The sequence below is a fragment of the Peromyscus maniculatus genome, chromosome 1 (genome assembly GCF_049852395.1).
Source record: "Peromyscus maniculatus bairdii isolate BWxNUB_F1_BW_parent chromosome 1, HU_Pman_BW_mat_3.1, whole genome shotgun sequence".
Classification (NCBI taxonomy): Eukaryota; Metazoa; Chordata; class Mammalia; order Rodentia; family Cricetidae; genus Peromyscus; species Peromyscus maniculatus.
In genome coordinates this window covers 56,574,132-56,592,185 of record NC_134852.1, presented here as the reverse complement: position 1 = coordinate 56,592,185, position 18,054 = coordinate 56,574,132, and the positions used below count along the sequence as shown (strand labels likewise).

The following is an 18,054-nucleotide window of genomic DNA, read 5'->3' as shown; positions in this document are numbered from 1 at the left end:
AATATAAAAGGCTTTAGAGAAGAATTGAATTTGAAGTCAAGAGTAAAAATTGAATTGTGTTTTTTTAGTATTAAATTAGCTTGTTGTCAGCAATTATTTCTTAAAATGTCTTCTAGGACAGATTATTACTTTGCCATAGACAACTGCAGGCAGATACAAAGTAAACATACTGAAAGCAAAGTGAAAGTGAGCAAAGTAGAATATAGATTCATCTTGAGGTCCGCTTTGCTGTTGTTTTGACATTTGACCCAGTTTACTTGGAAAGGTGAGCCAGGTTAACCTTTCAGGATGAAAAATAAGGTATTTTCCTACTGTCTCATCAATGGCCTAATGAATTCTTGCCAACAGAAATAATACAAAATCTTCATTGGCTGAAATAATCAATTACTGCACACCGCCACTCTGCAAACATGGCACTCTGATTATTCTTTATCTTGGTGTAAAGCGATGGGCTGTCAAGTTTCTCATCTCCAGAGTGCAGTGAAAAACAGGTGGAGTGTCTTGAGTATGGAAGGGGCCAGTGTGAACAGAGCCTCCTCCATGAGCTCATGCCTTGGGCGTTACTGCTGGTAAAAGAAACTCTATGGCATCATTACTCTGTTTGTGGAAGGCTTTTTCATTTTAGTAAGGTTCCACTCTTACAGGAGCAGTACAAAGACATTGCAGAGATTCCCATCAGGTATCACACTGGAGTGACTTCCCATTGTTAACTCAGTGTCATGGGCTGAATTTATCACACAGCATGCATCAATCTGACTTATTATTATGAAATAAAGTAAACATTTCACACATGTTAGATTTTACACACAGCCCCTTTTCTTTTTACAGGTGAAAGTATCAATGCAGACTTCACTGCCAAAACTGTGTGCTTGAGTTTGCCTCATCTGTGAAAATCACAGAAGTGAGCACATCCAGAGAGCAGTGGATGAGCCTCTCCATGGGAAAGCCACTTTGCAATGACAGTATTTCCCCTGAGAGGTGAGAATGCAATGTCCTCTCTGTTGGCTTCTTGGGATTCCACCCAGAATTCTCCATGAAACATTCTCCTCATGTCCTTGTCCATGCTGTGAAGTACTCCACCACCAAGTTAAAGTCAGCCCACTGTGAGTGGTATTTTAAACTACCCAAATTTGTGCTGGGACATCCTCATCTCCTCCACGATTCTCAGGCTTTTCTGGTTTTTTTGTGTACAAATAGTACATTGTAGGGTTTTTCAGCTTTTGTGATTATATGGTCAATTCTTTTAATAGCATACAATGCCCATTATGAAAACTAATTACATGTGCTCATGTTTATATGTTTGTGTGTGATATGTATGTTTGTGAAAGAGCATGTATCTGTCTCTAAGCGTGTGTGTTCATGTGTATATGAATGTGTATATTAATGTGTGATTTTGCATGTGCTTATGTGTGCCTATAAGAGTGTGTGTGTTCATGTGCATGAATGCATATGTACATTTTGGCAAGCATGTGTGTTCATGTTTGTGTATTCATATGTGTGTGTGTGCCCATCAGCATATTTGTGTCCCTTTGTGTGCTTGTGTGTATGTGTGTGCTTGTATGTGTGTGTATTCTCTATCTTTATATGTGTGTGTATATGAACTGTGTATGTATACACTTATGTGTGCTTTTGTATATATAAGTATATATGTACGTACATATATGTGTGTGTTTCTCAGTAAATTTTGATTGAAATACCACTATACAGACAAACTACCGAGTTTCCGGCTTTTTTAGAGTGGCCTTGCACTTGCAGTCTTGGTAGATTCACTTTTTTAATTAATTTTAATTAATCCCTGGAGGATTTTTATCCTGTTGGGAGTACTTTCTTCATAGACAACAATATTTGAGTTTCATGGTTTTTTTCCTCCATCTATATATTGTTGTGTCTTTTATTGTCTTGTTGTCCTGCGTTTGTATTTCAGCACTAACTGACCAAGAGGCAGTGGCAAGGGAGGACAATTTTCCTTGTTCACCCTGAAGCATGTGGTTGATCATAGGCTTTTATAAACCAATTTATTCTTTTGAGGAATTTTAGAGTTTTATTTGGAGTACATGTTGCATTTTATCAAGTACCTTTCTGTATCAGTTCATATGACCATCTGTCATTTTCCTGGATGGCTTACGGTCCTGGTTCAGCCTTTGCCCCTGTCATGGCCTTGTGCTCCAGAAAGAACTGCTTATGTTTTTCTCTTTCCTCTTCTAGAATCCCAGAGGATCTTTCAGATTCTCACTGTGAGAACCATCCAGGATGGCTGAGCTTGAAAGGCTGAGGTCAGCAATAAAGTAGCAATTCCAGAAAGGCCTCCCACAGGTTTTTTGTTCACAGTAGTTTCTACTGCAGGTAAGCAGATTGGAGTTGTATGTCTGTGCCTGGAACAGTCTCTGCATTGAGAAGTGAGTCACTGCATAAATACAAGTCCCATGATGTGTCTAAGAAAATCACAGGTTTTCATTTCAGAGGATTTTCTGATTACTAACAAGAAGCTGATTCTAAGCTTCTCACAACTTTCAGATGAAGCAGGTCTTCCTGTGTGAGGTCCTATAAATTGTGTAGCCATATTGACACTAAAATGCCTTCATATTGTGGGTTCTTTAGGAGAACATGTTGTTGTCAGAAATAAAATAGGAGATACACCTTTCACATGGAAACATGAAAATGATTGGGTTTTTAAAACATACCTATGGCTGAGGTTGAAAACATACAATTTATTAAATATCTCTTGTGATAAATATATAAATTTAAAAACCAAGTTATCAACAACAGATACTTCCAGAACACTAACCCCACTACCAAATAAGCTCAAAACAAAATGCCTTTCACTTTCATTTTTATCAGTCAAAAATACTGTATAGTAAAATGTGGGGGCTCAAAAAGATCCATAGTGGCCTTATTCCATCTTGATTCAAGGTCAGAGAGTCTGAGCTTGTTTTGTCCAGCAAGGCTGCATAATAGGATGTTTTGGCCTAAGGCGTGGTTACCAGATGTCTTATACTTCAAGGCTTAATTACAGGATGTTTTGCTGTAAGGCATGGCTACTAGATGGTTTGAGAATTAAGGAAGTGTTTATACTTTTTCTGTACTTTGTAGCTTGAACCATGGTGTCCTTTAGAGGGGAAGGTCTTTTGCTGGTCCCTTGCTGGTGTATAAAAAGCCCTTGAGGAATAAACTCAGGGCGACTGTGGTATTTACCCAGAGTCCTTCCCTGATTACTTTTTAGCCACTTCTCAAAGTACCTGGACCAAGACACATAGCATTGTCCTCCTCAATGGGGAAGGACTGTGCTGAAACTAATGTCCACAGCGCCCATGGAATCTGGTGTTCTTTCTTATTGGTATTCTGTGTCAATTCCTGTCTTAAGAATCCTGCATGGTCATTAGCTTGTCCCTGTGTGTTGGCATTTTCCAGCTGTGGCTGCTCTCTCTGCACACTATAGACAGGTGGAAGAGGAAGTGTTGGGAGTCAGTCCTCTAGAAGGTAGCCTTCCTGCATATCCAGTGTTGTCTTATGGATTGGTAACTACAACACACTAGTTAATTTACTTTACCATAAAATGTTACTGCACATTCACACATTTCTCTCACTCAGTGCTTTTTTAAAAAAATGACTACATTGTAGCTGGAGTTCTCTCCAGTCCTGCCTGGCCCATGGTCAGGACAAATCTCTCTCACCCTCTAGTCCGGCAGCCACTCAGACCCAACTGAGTAAACACAGAGAGACTTATATTGCTTACAAACTTTATGGCTGTGGCAGGCTTCTTGTTATCTAGTTCTTTTATCTTAAATTAACCCATTTCTATAAATCTATAAGGTGCCATATAGTTTGTGGCTTACTGGTATCTTTATATGTTGTTTGTCATGGCGGCGACTGGCAGCATCTCCTGACTCAGTCTTTTTGTTCCCAGAATTCTCCTCTCTCCTTGTCCCACCTATATTTCCTGCCTGGCTACTGGCCAATCAGCACTTTATTTATACAGAGTGATATCCACAGCACTCCCCCTTTTCTTTTTTTTTTCAAAAAGGAAGGTTTTAACTTTCATATAGTAAAATTACATATAACAAAACAATTATCAAGCAAGAATTACAGTTAACAATATTAAAGAAGATATCCTATCTATCCTATATATGTGAGTTTAAGGTTTTATATCTAACTTATCTTTTATCATAACTGAGGAAATTATAACTATCTAATCTTTAACTACATCAAACCCAGAAGGATATACTATTACCTGAGAAATAGGAGATGGACACAAGAAAATTTTAGGATTATGGAGTAGTCCATGAGGCTGTATTGTTTGAGCCAGTTGCCTTGAAACCATTTTGGATGTTGGATCATCTGGGCCATGGTATCATCAGAGACCTTTCAGGGGGTCTTGGTTGATCAGACCTCATGTATCTTAATCTGGAACAAATCCATAGCCTGTTACTTTCTGTGGAAACAAAAGCAGAGCCTCCTTTCCAAAGCAACATATCCTTACATCTAATTTTTGAAGTCAAGGTACCTTTAAAATATACATAGTGGCTTTAGTGGCTTAATTTAACAGTTTTTACAATCAAATTTTTTTTTGCAGTTAAGAATCCCAAAGACAACACAATCCAGTTTCTTTGTGTGATATCCATCTTTATGTGGCTTATTTTTATATTAATTTTACTGTTTCTTTAAAGACTTTATTTTTTAAAACTATGTATTTTTTATATAAATGTACATATCACCTTTTTTTGTTTCTTTTAAGCCTACATATATATTTACACACATTGTAAACTATTCCATCTGAATCTGTCTTATTGTGAACCTATTGTTTTAAACTGCAGCATTCTAGGACTGAAATGGTGCTGTGGCTGCTGACTCCACCCACCTCAGCTTCCCAACATGGCGGTGGTACATTTACCACCAGCTCTGGGAGCCATCAGTTCTTAGAAACAGTGGGACTATGCTTTTATCAAAGCAGCGTGTAGCCCAGAAACCTCTTTTTTTTTTTAAACTAGTAAAAACTATATCCAACACACAGCATAGTGCACAACTTGGAGTTACCTCTGTGTAACATAGCATAGGTCAAGCCCGAATGCCATGAACGCAACATAGAGTAGCTTAAACCTGCAGGCTACTGCTAATTGAGAGAGACAACTAGGAAGCTGTTTTTAGCTTTGTTTTAGACTCTTTTTTTTTTTTTTAGGTTTTAGGTAGAAACACTTGCCCCACGTTGGGTGCCATTTGTAGCTAGAGTTCTCTCCAGGCCTGCCTGGTCCACGGTCAGGACAAATCTCTCTCACCCTCTAGTTCCGCAGCCACTCAGACCCAACTGAGTAAACACAGAGAGACTTATATTGCTTACAAATTGTATGGCGTGGCAGGCTTCTTGTTATCTAGTTCTTTTATCTTAAATTAACCCATTTCTATAAATCTATAAGTTGCCACATGGTTTGTGGCTTACTGGTATCTTTACATGTTGCTTGTCATGGCAGCAGCTGGCAGCATCTCCTGACTCAGTCTTTTTGTTCTCAGAATTCTCTTCTCTGCTTGTCCCGCCTATTCTTTCTAGCTGGCTACTGGCCAATCAGCATTTTATTCATACAAAGTGATATCCACAGCATTACATTTTTATTTACTTCATTTATTTTGTGTGTTCATATGAGTGCATATGCCATAGTGCAGATGGGGAGCTCAGAGTATCAGGAGTCTGTTCTCTCCTTTAACCATATGGAATATGTGGATGAAGGTCCATTTGTCAGGCTTGGTGGCAGACACCTTTATCTGCTGAGTGGTCTCACCACCTTCACTCCACGACTTCATCTATTTATTTTTTTTACAAGCATAAAACCTGGTTGTCAACTTGTATATTTAGACTGCTTATTGTTCTCATTTTTTATTCTTCTTCAACTCAATTAAACAGCTTCCTTACACTACACCAGAGTGGACTTCCTGCTATCCAAAACACAATTACTGTTAGGCACTCTGGATCTGTTAAGTTGTGTGAATAATTAGACTCTGAATTTTCAGTGCAGTAGCACAAAGCAGCCCATGCTTTGCTCCTTCAAAGGTGATTCTGGATCAAGAGGTGTAGGCCTCCTGGAGCAATCTATCCCACTCAGGTGGCTGCTAATTTTGCAGTGAATTAGAAGGTCAGTTACACAGTCTATTACAATTCATGAAGCCCCACAGCTGTGTCACACTCTGTTTGAATGTCCCTTAGGTTCATATATTTGCACACTTAGTCCCCAGTGATGGATTGTTTGAGAAGGGTTAGGAGGTATGGCCTTGTTAGAGTATATGGTGCCTATTGGAGGAGGTATGTCACTGGGGTGGGCTTTTAGGTTTATAATGCCCATCCAAGTCTCTCTCTCTCTCTCTCTCTCTCTCTCTCTCTCTCTCTCTCTCTCTCTCTCTCTTTCTCTCTCTCTCCCTCCCTCTCTCCACCCTGCCTCCCTCACTCCCTCTTGTAGATCAAGATGAAAAGCTCTCAGCTATACTGTAGAGCTATGACATGATGTCTGCTCTTGACATGATGATCATAGACTGACTCTAAAATTGTAAGTAAGCCCCCAATTTAATCTCTTGTCAGAAAAGTAGCCTTGGTCGTGGTGGCTCTTCACATCAGTAAAACAGTGTCTTAGACACTCACCAAGGCTGCCATCTGTGCATATAAATACACTGTTATCTGCTGAAATGTGAAAATCATGTGTCAATGATAAATGACTTTATTAATGACCACTTGTAAGAAACACATGACTGAAGTAAGGGTCTGGGAGGAGAAATTGTCATGTCTGGTCTGTGTGCTTTCAGTTGCCCAGATTGCAGCCATGTGGGGCTGCTCTAGTCTTCCTGCATGTGTCCACTCTGTCCCTTGCTACACATGGCTTCTGGGATTCCAATTTGTTTTAATCTGCTTTATGTCACCATTCTGCCTTTCAGCCAATTTGCACCAGATAGTCTTGAGGTTACCATGGAGCTTACTGACTTAATTTGCCTCCATGCTGAGCAACTCTGATGCTGTACATACATGATTTTTTTTTTTACTGTGAAACCTAACAACCTGCTCTATCATCCCTTTATCCAGATCCTACTCCTGTTATGTTCCTGACTTGAAGACGTCAGGTAGGAAAAGAAACTTTAATGTTTATTTAATTGGGCAGCTCACTAAATTGGGAAGCATCAAAACAATGTGGGATAAAGGGGAAAGTGCTGAACAAGAGGCTGCTGCCCTATCGTGGTCTCAGCTCTGACATTTCCTAGGGTTGAGATTTGGACAGAGTATTTCCTCATCCTCTCACTAAATGTTCCTTCAACTTCCTTGGTGAGATAACCGGCTGTCAGGGCTCAGGGCTCTCTGAGGTATTGGGTCTTTAGGAGCATGATAAAGAGAAGGAAACCAAGAGTTTCTGGGACTGTTTCAGCTAAAGCAGAGAGAGAGAGCCGGTAGGTATATATATAGTCAGGAGAACTGAGGGCCAAGATACTTCCCTCAACACAATATAATAATACTTCACATTTCGTACCTGTCAACATTAGTGGTGAGATATGAGAGAATTCAAGAATATATCTGGCAATGTTCAATCAGCAGCTGAGATTGGCCTACATTTTCTAGCTGGGCAGATGTCCCTTCCTCCTCTCTGGCTTCAGAGTGTACTGAGTAGGTACATTACCTTCCTGTTACACAGAGGACACACAGCTCTGGTTTAGAGATTAGCTCAGTTACCACAGTTTGCATTTCCCAGGTTGTCCAACTCCTAGAACATGGTTTCTTTTTGTTTTCCATTGTTGGTATTCTGCAAGGTGAAGGCAGACTCCCGAGATCATAGTAAATATCCCTCTCATTTCCTCTCCTTTCCAAAGACAAATCACTCTTACCAGGGCACTCATGTGTTCTCACAGATATCAGGTTGTTACACTCAGTTTTTTTTATCACACCCTCCACTCAAGAAGACTTTCTGACATAATTGTGAGTCTTTCCTGGTTCTTGTACTGATGTGAGTGTTGAAACAGGTTAGCAGCTTTTCTGGGTGCAGCATCTCACTAGGTTCCACAGCATAGCTCCCCTAACTCTGAACACCCCGAGTGTCTCCTGTCATTATTTAATGCTCTCTGAGATGATGTTCCACTCTGCTGGGAAACAGTACACTAAGGTGCTGTATGTGCAATGATCTGTATAGGTATTGAGAGTGGAAGAAAAATACCACTGTATTTATTTCCTGTTTTGAAGTTCAGGATGATGGCCTATTTTCTCAAGGTTCAGTAGGTCCACTACCTCTATCTGCTGCCTCCTGAGTGCTGGGATGACAAACATGCACTGTGTCAGCTTAGCTATATTTCTTGATAGCTGATGTTTTCTGAATGTACCAGTTGATAGGAGAGTGAGGACTTTTCTTTCTCTAGGCACCGGGACAAAAAGGGATATGGGATTTCAGTATGTGCCTCTTCTCACTCCAGGAACTTCTGAAACCCTTCATGGAGAGGCCAAATTTCCTCAGGACCTCAACTAGTTATTTGGAACTTTTCTGTACATCTTAGTCACTCTTCTCTACTTCTTTAAACTCCTTGTGGTGAAACTCGGAAAGGCCCCAGAATATCGAAACTCTCCTGCCCCTGGAAAAAGGTTCAAAATCCTCAAGGTGGGTCTTCATTGTCTATGTAGCTGACCTAAAATCTCCAGTGCAGCAGGGAGATATTTAGAGAAAAGCTATAAATCATGACCCTGGGTAGGATGGGAGCTGATGCTGCCTCAGCATAGCAGTACAGAGTAGAGGGATGGCAGGAAATGGGGTTCAAGTCATGCATGAGATACTGCTGCCTTTCGTCATTTATTTTCTTTCCCTCTTTTCTGACATTTAGAACTGTTTTAACTCTTCATTTAGGGGTTTTGTACTGCAGACTGTAAATAAGGTTTTCAAAAGGGCTGAGACTCTGAAGAGCAAACTCCTAAAGCAGTACACCAGGGAGTATGAGGGCTACCTGGCAGATAAGATCAGTATGCGAGCACAGGCAGCGTATTGTATGTCACTTAGTCAGCCTATGTCCTGGGACTGTGTTGTGTTGTTGTTTCAGTGAGTCTATGATCCAATGGATAGGCTCCACACTCAGTTGAACACACATGCACTTTATCCAGACAAGCCAACACACACACACACACACACACACACACACACACACACACACACACACACACAGAGTGCAGTAGGGCACTGAGAATATTGAGACTTCGTTGTTACTGAAGATAGCTATACAGAAACTGACTAAGGTGGTGGTGGCTATTCTCCATAGACCTGGTGCTCCATGGGCCCTATGCTGAGATGTCAGACCTAAACAGACCTGCACTTTGAAAATCTTTTTGCTGGTAAGGTTTTTCCTTCTGGGATTTGAAGATGTAGCCTAAATCTGTTTCTCCTTCTGTAGAAGAAAAGAAAAGAGGAAGAGGCAAAAAACAAGGCATTCTGGGAGGATAGAAGAAATCTCAGACAAAACTCCCCAGACTTGCCCAAATTCATCTCTCTTCAACATAGACTTGTGCGTTGTGGAGAGGTGAACCCCAGGCTGACATCAACAGCTACTAAGGCTGAAGAACCTTCAGGAGGAAGCACACCTGTTCAACAACCAGTGGTGTGTGGCCCACAGGAAGCCATTGAGGAGATAACACCCATCACTTCAGCAGACACTCACTATGGAGAGACTAAAATGATGAGAAGCCCAGGTGAGTCACCACAGGTCCATGACTTGGAAATGACTTGTGTATAAGTGTTTCCCTGCATCTGGGGCAGCCACACAAAACAGACTGCAGCTCTCCAGTAAAGTAAGGCAGTGCTGGTGCACAGGTGTCTGAGGTCTAGAGCACTGAGTGACAGAGAATGTTCCTTCCCCTTGTCCACGTCCTCGGCCGTTTGCTTCCACGGATCCACTTTGCTGCGGTAACAGAACCTCCTGTGATGAGTGTTGTCTCGTTCCTTCCTGCCATCTGACTGTCTTGTCAAAATAACCTTTAACTTAGTTTACCCAGACAATTTTCCTCAAAACTTGTTTGAATTCAGATCCTCATCTTTTCTGAGCTCTGTAGAGATTTGAAGAATCACATTAAGAAAATACTGAATCATCTTCCATCATAAGGAATGTGCTGTGCATTGTTACTTTATGAAAGTCGGACTCTCAGATAATCTTATGACATAATGGAGAGATGTGAGGGCAACAGAATTTTGGGTGCATGAGATTATGTTTTCAGCATTTGGTAGACTCTCACAGGAAATCCTCAATTAGGGCCATGGAGACGATGACTCTGTGGGTGAAGGGCTAGCAGTGACAGGGTCAGAACCTGAGATGGAATCTCCAGAAAGCACGTGACAATGGGGTGTGTTGGCTACCTCTACATTCAAGGTTCTCTTCAGGTGAGGTGGGACAGGGAGACAGGAGAAGACCTGGTTTCTCACAGCACAGCTAGCTGGGCAGACAGAGAAGCACAAATGAGATTCTGTTGGACCAACGGGGGTCAGGGAAGATCAGAACTCCAGGCAGTCAGGTCACATCTGCATATGTGCTGAAGCACCTGTGCATCCTTGCTCACACATCAGCGTGCACATTCTGAAAAACAAATACAGATCATGGACACATGCAAACACACTCACAGTTCATAATAAAGGATCTTAAAAGGGAAATTCACAAATATTGTAGAAAAGAAGTTCTTAAATATTTTAGCTAATATGTTTTATTTTGTTTTTTTTCCCCATATATAACATCTGCCTTTAGAGCCTGAATAAGCCTGACTTTAGATCCTGCTGCCTCAGCAAGCAAATGCTGGAATTCCAAGTGTACATCACCAGGGCTGGGTTTTCAAAATTTTATAAAATATTGGTTGATTCTTGTCTTATCTTGCATAATTCAAAATCTCTTCTTGAATGAGGAGGAGCCTGAAACCAAATTGCAATGCTCTGTCTTAATTAGGCACAGGTTAGAGAGTTGTCCTTTCCCAGCCATGAGCCTGTGCAGTCAACAATCCACACATCTGTATAATATAATGACGAAACACGAGTAAGATGTTTAGTTCTTATGGGACTGGGAGAAATAATCAGGAAAGGGATGACTGGTCCCAGCTAAGTTGAGCAACTGTCCCTGTGGCTTTGCTGGGCTTAGTGCATCATCTTCACTCATGGTTGTAGTCTTGAGCTGAAATTCTCTAGGGTGATGTACACAAGGATTGTCCTGATGTTCCATGGTCTCAAGGTTCTCCCCCTTGCCTCCAACATGCCCTGTTTGAGACAGTGAGTGTTGTTCTGATCTTGAGACAAGTGTCTGTGTATGTTTCCATAAAACTGCAACCTTTGATGGTATTTCTCATGTCCTCACATCTCTTGGGAAAAATCGTCTACATGGCTGAGCATGCCCACAATAGGCATTCTTCAAGGTGGAAGTTCTGGAATACTAGTAGTTTGATTCAGTCATTGTCTGAAATGCACAGACCATGGCAGATACTTTTTGAGACTCAATCTCAAGACCCATGAGGACCCAGGGAAACGGAAGTCCAGACCTGAGATTCTAGAGGCCAGCAGACCTGGAGATATGAACAAGAAATAAAGATGTGTCTGTCCCCAGAGAGACAGCAGAAGTTTACATTTTCTCTGTCTGTTTGTCCTGTTTAGCTTCCTTATGGCTTCATGTTACCCACCAGAGTTGAGAGGGCACTTTCCCACTGAGTCTGTGAACCCACACAGAAATTTCTTTACAACTAGCTCAGTCATAACCAGAAATACGTTGTTCCATCCACTCAAGCTGACAGTAAAGTCCATGCTCACAGCTACCACTCAGCTGTGGCCAGAGCTTAGAGAAGAAACTCCCTGCCTGCTTTGTAGTTCCATCATGGGGAGAAGGGATGCTGGAGAGAATACCAATGACTGTGTTATTCCTCCATGCTGCCAAGCTGAGTTCTGTTCAGGGACACCAGGCTTTGTAACCTCAGACTTCTTTCTCTTTTCCATTGCAGTTCTGAACTCCAAAGGCCTCCACCCTGTGGTCTTTCTTCAGGATTTATGGGATCAGTTCTTCCATTCTGCAAGGAAGAACACAAAGAAAGGACTAGAAACATGCGGTGTCTTATGTGGTACCCTGGTAAAGATATGAAAACTCCTTCTTGATTTCAGACTGTTTCTTCCCCCTTGGCTTCCCATGACTCCCAGAAAACATATCCAGGGGCTGTGTCCATACATATCACTCCACAGAAGGAACCATGGATGACAAGGCCTGGCCAACTTGAATTTGATGATTTTGCAATTGGTTGCTTTTCAGAATCCCTTGAATTGAATAATTTGCTTCAATGCTATAATTAGAAATTTTCGCTCTAGTGGTGGCTAATGCCTGTAACCCCAGTTATTGTCAAACTAAGGCTGGAGGCTTCTTGAAAGTTCATACCTGGCTCACATACAGAGTGAGACATTGAAGTAAAAGCAGGCAGGCTGTCAGGCAGAATGTCAGGTATGAGACATGGAGACAGGCATATTGACTAATTCTTAGTGGAGGAGGATTCAATTTCTTTTGTAGCCTGGTCTGACCACCTACTCTGTGGTAAGCCTTGGAATATAAATTAAACACCTCAAGATCCCCACACAGACCTACTGGCTGCTGCAGGGAAGACCCTAGTCCCAGAATGTTCTAAGAGGGACATGTCAGGTTCATCTTATCCTCTGTGCCTTCATACAGTACCCGGCAAAGCACTGGAGCAGTGTTTCAGTTGGAGAAACACTGAGGTGAGGGAGAAGGATGAGAGTCATTCACTGGGGTGGGGGCTTCACTTACTTGTGTTATGAGAGAGTGGGATTGACAGTGCCAGGGAATTGTAACAAGTTGTTTTCTCTTGTCAGGTAAAGGAAGAATATCATGTCACTCATATTATAATCCCTGTGCAGAATGGAGGCCCTGATTATTGCTATGCTGAGAACAAGGAGGAACTCTTCTTTATCCAAGAAGAGCTGGGACTTCTCACCTTAGGTTTTTTTCATGTAAGCAAACTGATTTCCCTGATAGCAGTATCCTCTTTGTCTCTTAGAAACACACAGCCGAGATCTTTCTCTGCGCAGAGTCAATCCATTCTAGGTTGTCTGTCTCTGAGCACATGCAGTCACTTGTGTTCTAGCCTTGAGTCAAAGGCACATTTCCTGGTGCTTTAAACACACTTTTCTTATTTTTATCTCTTATTCAAAGTTCCAATAGCTTGTGTGTGGATGGAGAATGGTAGCTTCCCTAGGATGTCTGAGAACATGGAGTAGAGACTATGTCCTGAAAAGTTGGATGACTGCAAGTATTTTAACCAAGTCAAGAGAATTCCTTATAATGATTGCATTTTTTCTTTAGGAAGAAGCACTTGCGTTGTGCACACCCAAAGAGCTTTATGCAAGGTTTTCAAGTGGTTGGACATGCTGTGCAGACCTGTGGTCATCTTCAAGGAAACAGTTCCTTCCCTAGTGATTCTTTCATTGTCAGGGCCTCAAACTCACAGAACACTTCTCTTAATGGGTCAGGTGTAGGCCACAATCAGGCAGTTATATCTAGGTTTTGAGAGATCACAAGTACTTTTGTATTCAAAGCTGGGGAAGTGCTGATGTGTGAGATAGTCTCCTGTGTCTCATGCTTCAGTTGCATAAATTTTTACTGCTTTGCTAACAATAATATACCATGACAGATGGAAATTTGGCCCATTGTGCCTAGACACAAATGGGAGATCACACAGAAAATGAGCACCAATTCCAATGAGGCAGAATATATTCTCTTTTTTCAGGAGATAAATACAGGACTATAGGTGTCAGAGGAAGAGGGGTCCCACTTATGGTGACTTATGATGACTTGTAAAGACGCCCAAACAGAATTCCATGGGGAAGTGGTCTTGCATCAGTGAGCAGTCCTGTTGTCTGGAATTTGTGTTAGTATCAGAAAAGGATGCTAGATTATGGCCAGGAAGAACAGTGATACTTTTTAGTAATGGAACAACTTTTTATGTTATTTTGTGGAGAACAATGATGTGACAAAAGCCAGACCCCAGAATATAAAATGAAGGAGTTATAAGTCTGGTTGCATTAGGGAGGTAAGTTAATGATTGTAAGCTGCTAACTTCCAAAGGTGATGAGAGGGTGACTGCTATGTGTACAAGAATGTAGAATTTCAAAGATCCAGGGGCCAAGGAATAGAGGTTGTCCAGTCTGTGACAGGTTAGGCTTGGAGTTGGGCTCATGGGGGATGGCAGTGATTCTCTCACAAGCATGAGTAGGGCATCTAGAGGAAGACAGACTTTGGAAGTGGGGTTCAGTCCTACCTTGGGGAATTTAAGGCACTTGTGAGATATCACATCTGTGGGACCTTGGCTGGCAGTTGGAAGGAAGTTTTGGGAAGCCAATGGAAGGCAGGAAAGGAACCTGCATGGCTTCTGAATGGAGCTGGCCCAGAAAACCTGGTAAATAAGGAGTGTTGACAGCAAGAGAAGTGATTGGCTGACAGCTGAGGAGGAGATCTAATGAGGAGAGCAGGAACCCAGTGGGGGATGACAGAGACACAAGGCTGCAGGAGAAATGGTTATGGGGTTCACAGAAGACACACAGCGGGGACAGTGGGGGAATGAGTTCAGCATGTGACCCAGGGACAGACTCCAGCAGAAGAGGATCCAGATCTCATACTGGAGCTGGAGCTCTTTGAGGATGTTGGCTAATGACTTTTAGGCCTTGGTGGGCAGAGACCACAAGGTTTAAAGAAGCCATGGAAAGCTCGGTGTACTGGCAGTTCTGGAAGCCTAGCATTCAGGGAGGTGGGCCTGCTGGATGGTGACTTTAGCACCATCCTGTGCTACACAGGAAGACCGTGGCTTGAAAGCAAAGTCATCTGATGAATTTACTGCTATTGTGGAGTTTGTCAGACTGTCATATTGAGGATCACATCTATCTAGGCCAAGATTCTAGGGGAAAGGGAGAGAGATGAGGCCGCTCTTTGCAGAACTGGGTTAACAGAGTCCTGATGTGTACAGGAACTGGGAAATGGTTTCATCATGGTTTTGTCTAGTTGTTTTTGTTTTTGTTATTTTAGCCTTTTCTTTGTCTTCCTTTAGTTTTACAAATGTTTGATATTTTAAAATATAGCTTACTTGTAGTATACATACATAAACAGTATATTTTAAAGATTCCTTGAGGAAACATGAACTTGACAGGAACCTGGTCCAACTTTCCAATTTCCTTCCTCTGTGACTGATCCTCCTCTTGCCTTAACCATGTCTTTCTCAATTTCTTTAGAGTTCATCTCCTAAGTGTGCCCTCCCCCAAACTAACAGTATTTCAGGCCTGCTTGTGTCTCAAAATGCAATATATTTGACTTTTACATCTGGCTTGATTTCAGGAATCATGGTGGGGACCAGTTGTTGAAGTTCCTTGTACTTGCCTTCCTTGGTGGATCAGGCATGGGGCTCACTGGGAATTCTTGGCTTCTTTTGTCTTCTCAGACCCATCCAACCCAGACAGGCTTCTTGTCAAGTGTGGATTTGTACACAGTTTTTGCTGTCAAAAGATGCTGCCAGAATCAATTGCAGTGGTGTGTGCACCCAAATATAAACAGTGAGTATGTAGGAGTCAGGTCTGGAAGGTACAAGAGTAAAATGCTCCATGGCTCAGAACACTGTAAAAATGAAGTAATATCCAGAGTGTCTTAAGTGATTGCTATGAAAGCCTCCCTTTAAGGTGCACTTTCTAATTAACACCAGCTGCTCTTAAAAGACATGCTGACACCACTGCTGGGTTCCTAAGACAAATTCTTAAAAATTGAGCTAAAGAGCCAGAGTTCGAAGTAATTCCACACCAGACACTGCATACGAGTGTCATCTCTTTTCATTCACAATGGCATGTTACTCTGAATTCATCAGCAGAGCTGGTGTTTTGAAATCAATGAATCATCCTGTTTTCTTTTGTAATTTTTACGCACTGATTATTATCTCATAGAGACTGGTGGACACTGGTTTTAGCACACTCCCAACTTGTTCCTCCCAATGATTGATCTGAACAGACCTATTTTTTTTTTACTTAATTCTTCTTCCTAATTTTTACTATTGCTAAGCTCCTTTACCTCATTAGGTCATCCTACAAGAAAGGGATCCAGAGAGAATGAGTTAAAAACAGAGGGATCTACACATGCCATGACAAGAAGAAGGAGAAGGAGGATGAGGTACAGGAGGAGGGAGGAAGAGAGAGGGGGATGATTAGGACTGACAAAGAAGACAAGGTCTAACAGGACAATGACAGTGATGACTAGGAATAGGAGGAGGAGTTCCACATGGTCTATGAGGGAGGAAGAGCTGTGCAGAGAAGAGGAGAGACAGGAGGAGAGGAGGGGAGAAGGGTAGAGAGGCAAAAAGAGAAAGGAGCGAGATTATAGAAAGGAGAGGAAGAAGAGGAGGAAAAGAAAGGGAAAGAAGGGAGGCAAGATGAGAAAAAGATGGAGAGGAGAGAGAGGAAGGAGACTGGGAGGGATATCTGCTTGACTGTGATTTTACTTTTTCTCATTTCAGAGTTGCAATTTTCACACTGACACCTTTTGGATTAAAAGAAATATCATTCTGCCCCCAGAGACGATTCCATTCCCATAAACAGGACTCAGCTCTTTTCTATGTACCTATCTATGTACAAGAAATCAAGGCCATGTTCCCAGCCATGACATAGAGCTGATAAGGTTTAGCATCCTTGCTGACCCTCATGGAAGTTCATCCTCTTCACTCACCTTCCTAGAAATCCATAATAACCATGTATGTAGGAAGCAGTGGGCAATGGAAATAAGTTTCTATTTGCAACCTGACCATTTCCAGTCTTTGAGGGTGCTGACCATCCTGACCATTTTTTTCTGGTAACTGGGGATACTAATACTATGTACTTTATAAGCTGTTGAGAGGATAAAGGAAGAAGGATTGGGGTGGGCTCAGGGGCAGAATGTGTCCTCAGCATGCTTGATACCCTGGATTTCATCCCCAGTAACAGGAGGGAAAGAACCCACAAAGTATGGAATCCATTAGCTTATGCAAAACTTATTACTTGTTAATTTGTTCTTCATCAGTGTCAGTTACTAGGTTTCAATCGGTGATCTGAATGACAAGGAAAAAGTCATGTAAGATAGGTAGATTAAGCACATTTCATTCTGGAGTCTTGCCTAGAAAGTAGAGTTCTCATCTGCCTAGGGAGGTGGTTTCTTCTCCCAGGTTGTGTCTGTGATAACACACTTAGTGTGATCAGGCCTCAGGGCATCAGATCAGCCTTAGAACAATGAGATTCTGGTACTTTACTTTACATTAGCCTGGACTTTGCAATCCACTTTGATTCAGAAGAAATGCAGGAACATAGTGAAAGGACCAGAACCCAGTCCTATAAAATATATGAGTGAGGGATGCAGCCACAGAGATTGAAGGAAAGCTGAGATCTTGGGATCCGAGTGCTAATTCCAAGTGGTAGAACTCTGTGTATGTGTTTTATCTGTATCATTATAAATGCATATGTATATTTGCATATACTTTGTATCTTACTGATTCTAATAGTAAAATAAAACCTAATGAAACTCAACATTCTTTTATGAAACATATGCGTAATTCATTATTTTTGTTTACATTTGTAACTTCATTGTGTAGTCTTTTAAAAATAGACCCTGCTTTGATTTTAATTCTGTGTCCCTGTGAGTTTCATATGTGAGTTCAGTGCTTGTGTGGTTAGAAGTTGTCAGATGCCTTAGATCTGGAGTCAAGCCCTTATGCACTACCTACTTCCCTGCAAGCCCAGTGGGTGTTGCTAAACACTGGGCCATATTCCAGTCCCCATTTTCTAGTCTCACGGATCAAACCAGGTTTTCAGTTGAGTGTGGGAAAGATCTTTCTAACAGATCTGTTTAAAATACATAGCTCTATCTTGGGATACAGTAATGATTAAGTACTAGGATGTTGAGAGAGATTGTACAATTAAAAAAAATGCCTGGAACACCAGTTCCCAAGTTTCCAGATGTAAAGTCCCCTCCCAAACCTGGCCATGGGGAAACACACCTTAGGACCAGCACTCGGGCAGCTGCGGCAGGAGATCACCA

At 41.7% G+C, this 18,054-nt stretch overlaps 1 protein-coding gene across 4 annotated transcripts in view; it reads left to right on the top strand.

The window, feature by feature from the left end:
- Positions 1–17,543, top strand: part of LOC143266964 (STAM-binding protein-like) — an 89,828-nt gene extending 72,285 nt beyond the window's left edge. For 2 of the 4 annotated variants that reach the window (XM_076543020.1, XM_076543028.1), the window contains exons 2-11: positions 829–978; positions 2,206–2,343; positions 7,055–7,092; positions 8,425–8,606; positions 9,388–9,682; positions 11,957–12,081; positions 12,831–12,968; positions 15,446–15,557; positions 16,071–16,161; positions 16,505–17,543. In XM_076543020.1, the coding sequence (XP_076399135.1) occupies positions 9,667–9,682; positions 11,957–12,081; positions 12,831–12,968; positions 15,446–15,557; positions 16,071–16,161; positions 16,505–16,655 (633 nt within the window). In that variant the 5' untranslated portion in view covers positions 829–978; positions 2,206–2,343; positions 7,055–7,092; positions 8,425–8,606; positions 9,388–9,666 and the 3' untranslated portion in view covers positions 16,656–17,543. Of the gene's footprint in view, positions 1–828; positions 1,104–2,205; positions 2,344–6,440; positions 6,528–7,054; positions 7,093–8,424; positions 8,607–9,387; positions 9,683–11,956; positions 12,082–12,830; positions 12,969–15,445; positions 15,558–16,070; positions 16,162–16,504 lie in introns of all 4 variants that reach the window. The other 2 variants (XM_076543036.1, XM_076543032.1) reach the window with 2 other exon arrangements.
- Positions 17,544–18,054: the final 511 nt, after the last annotated feature.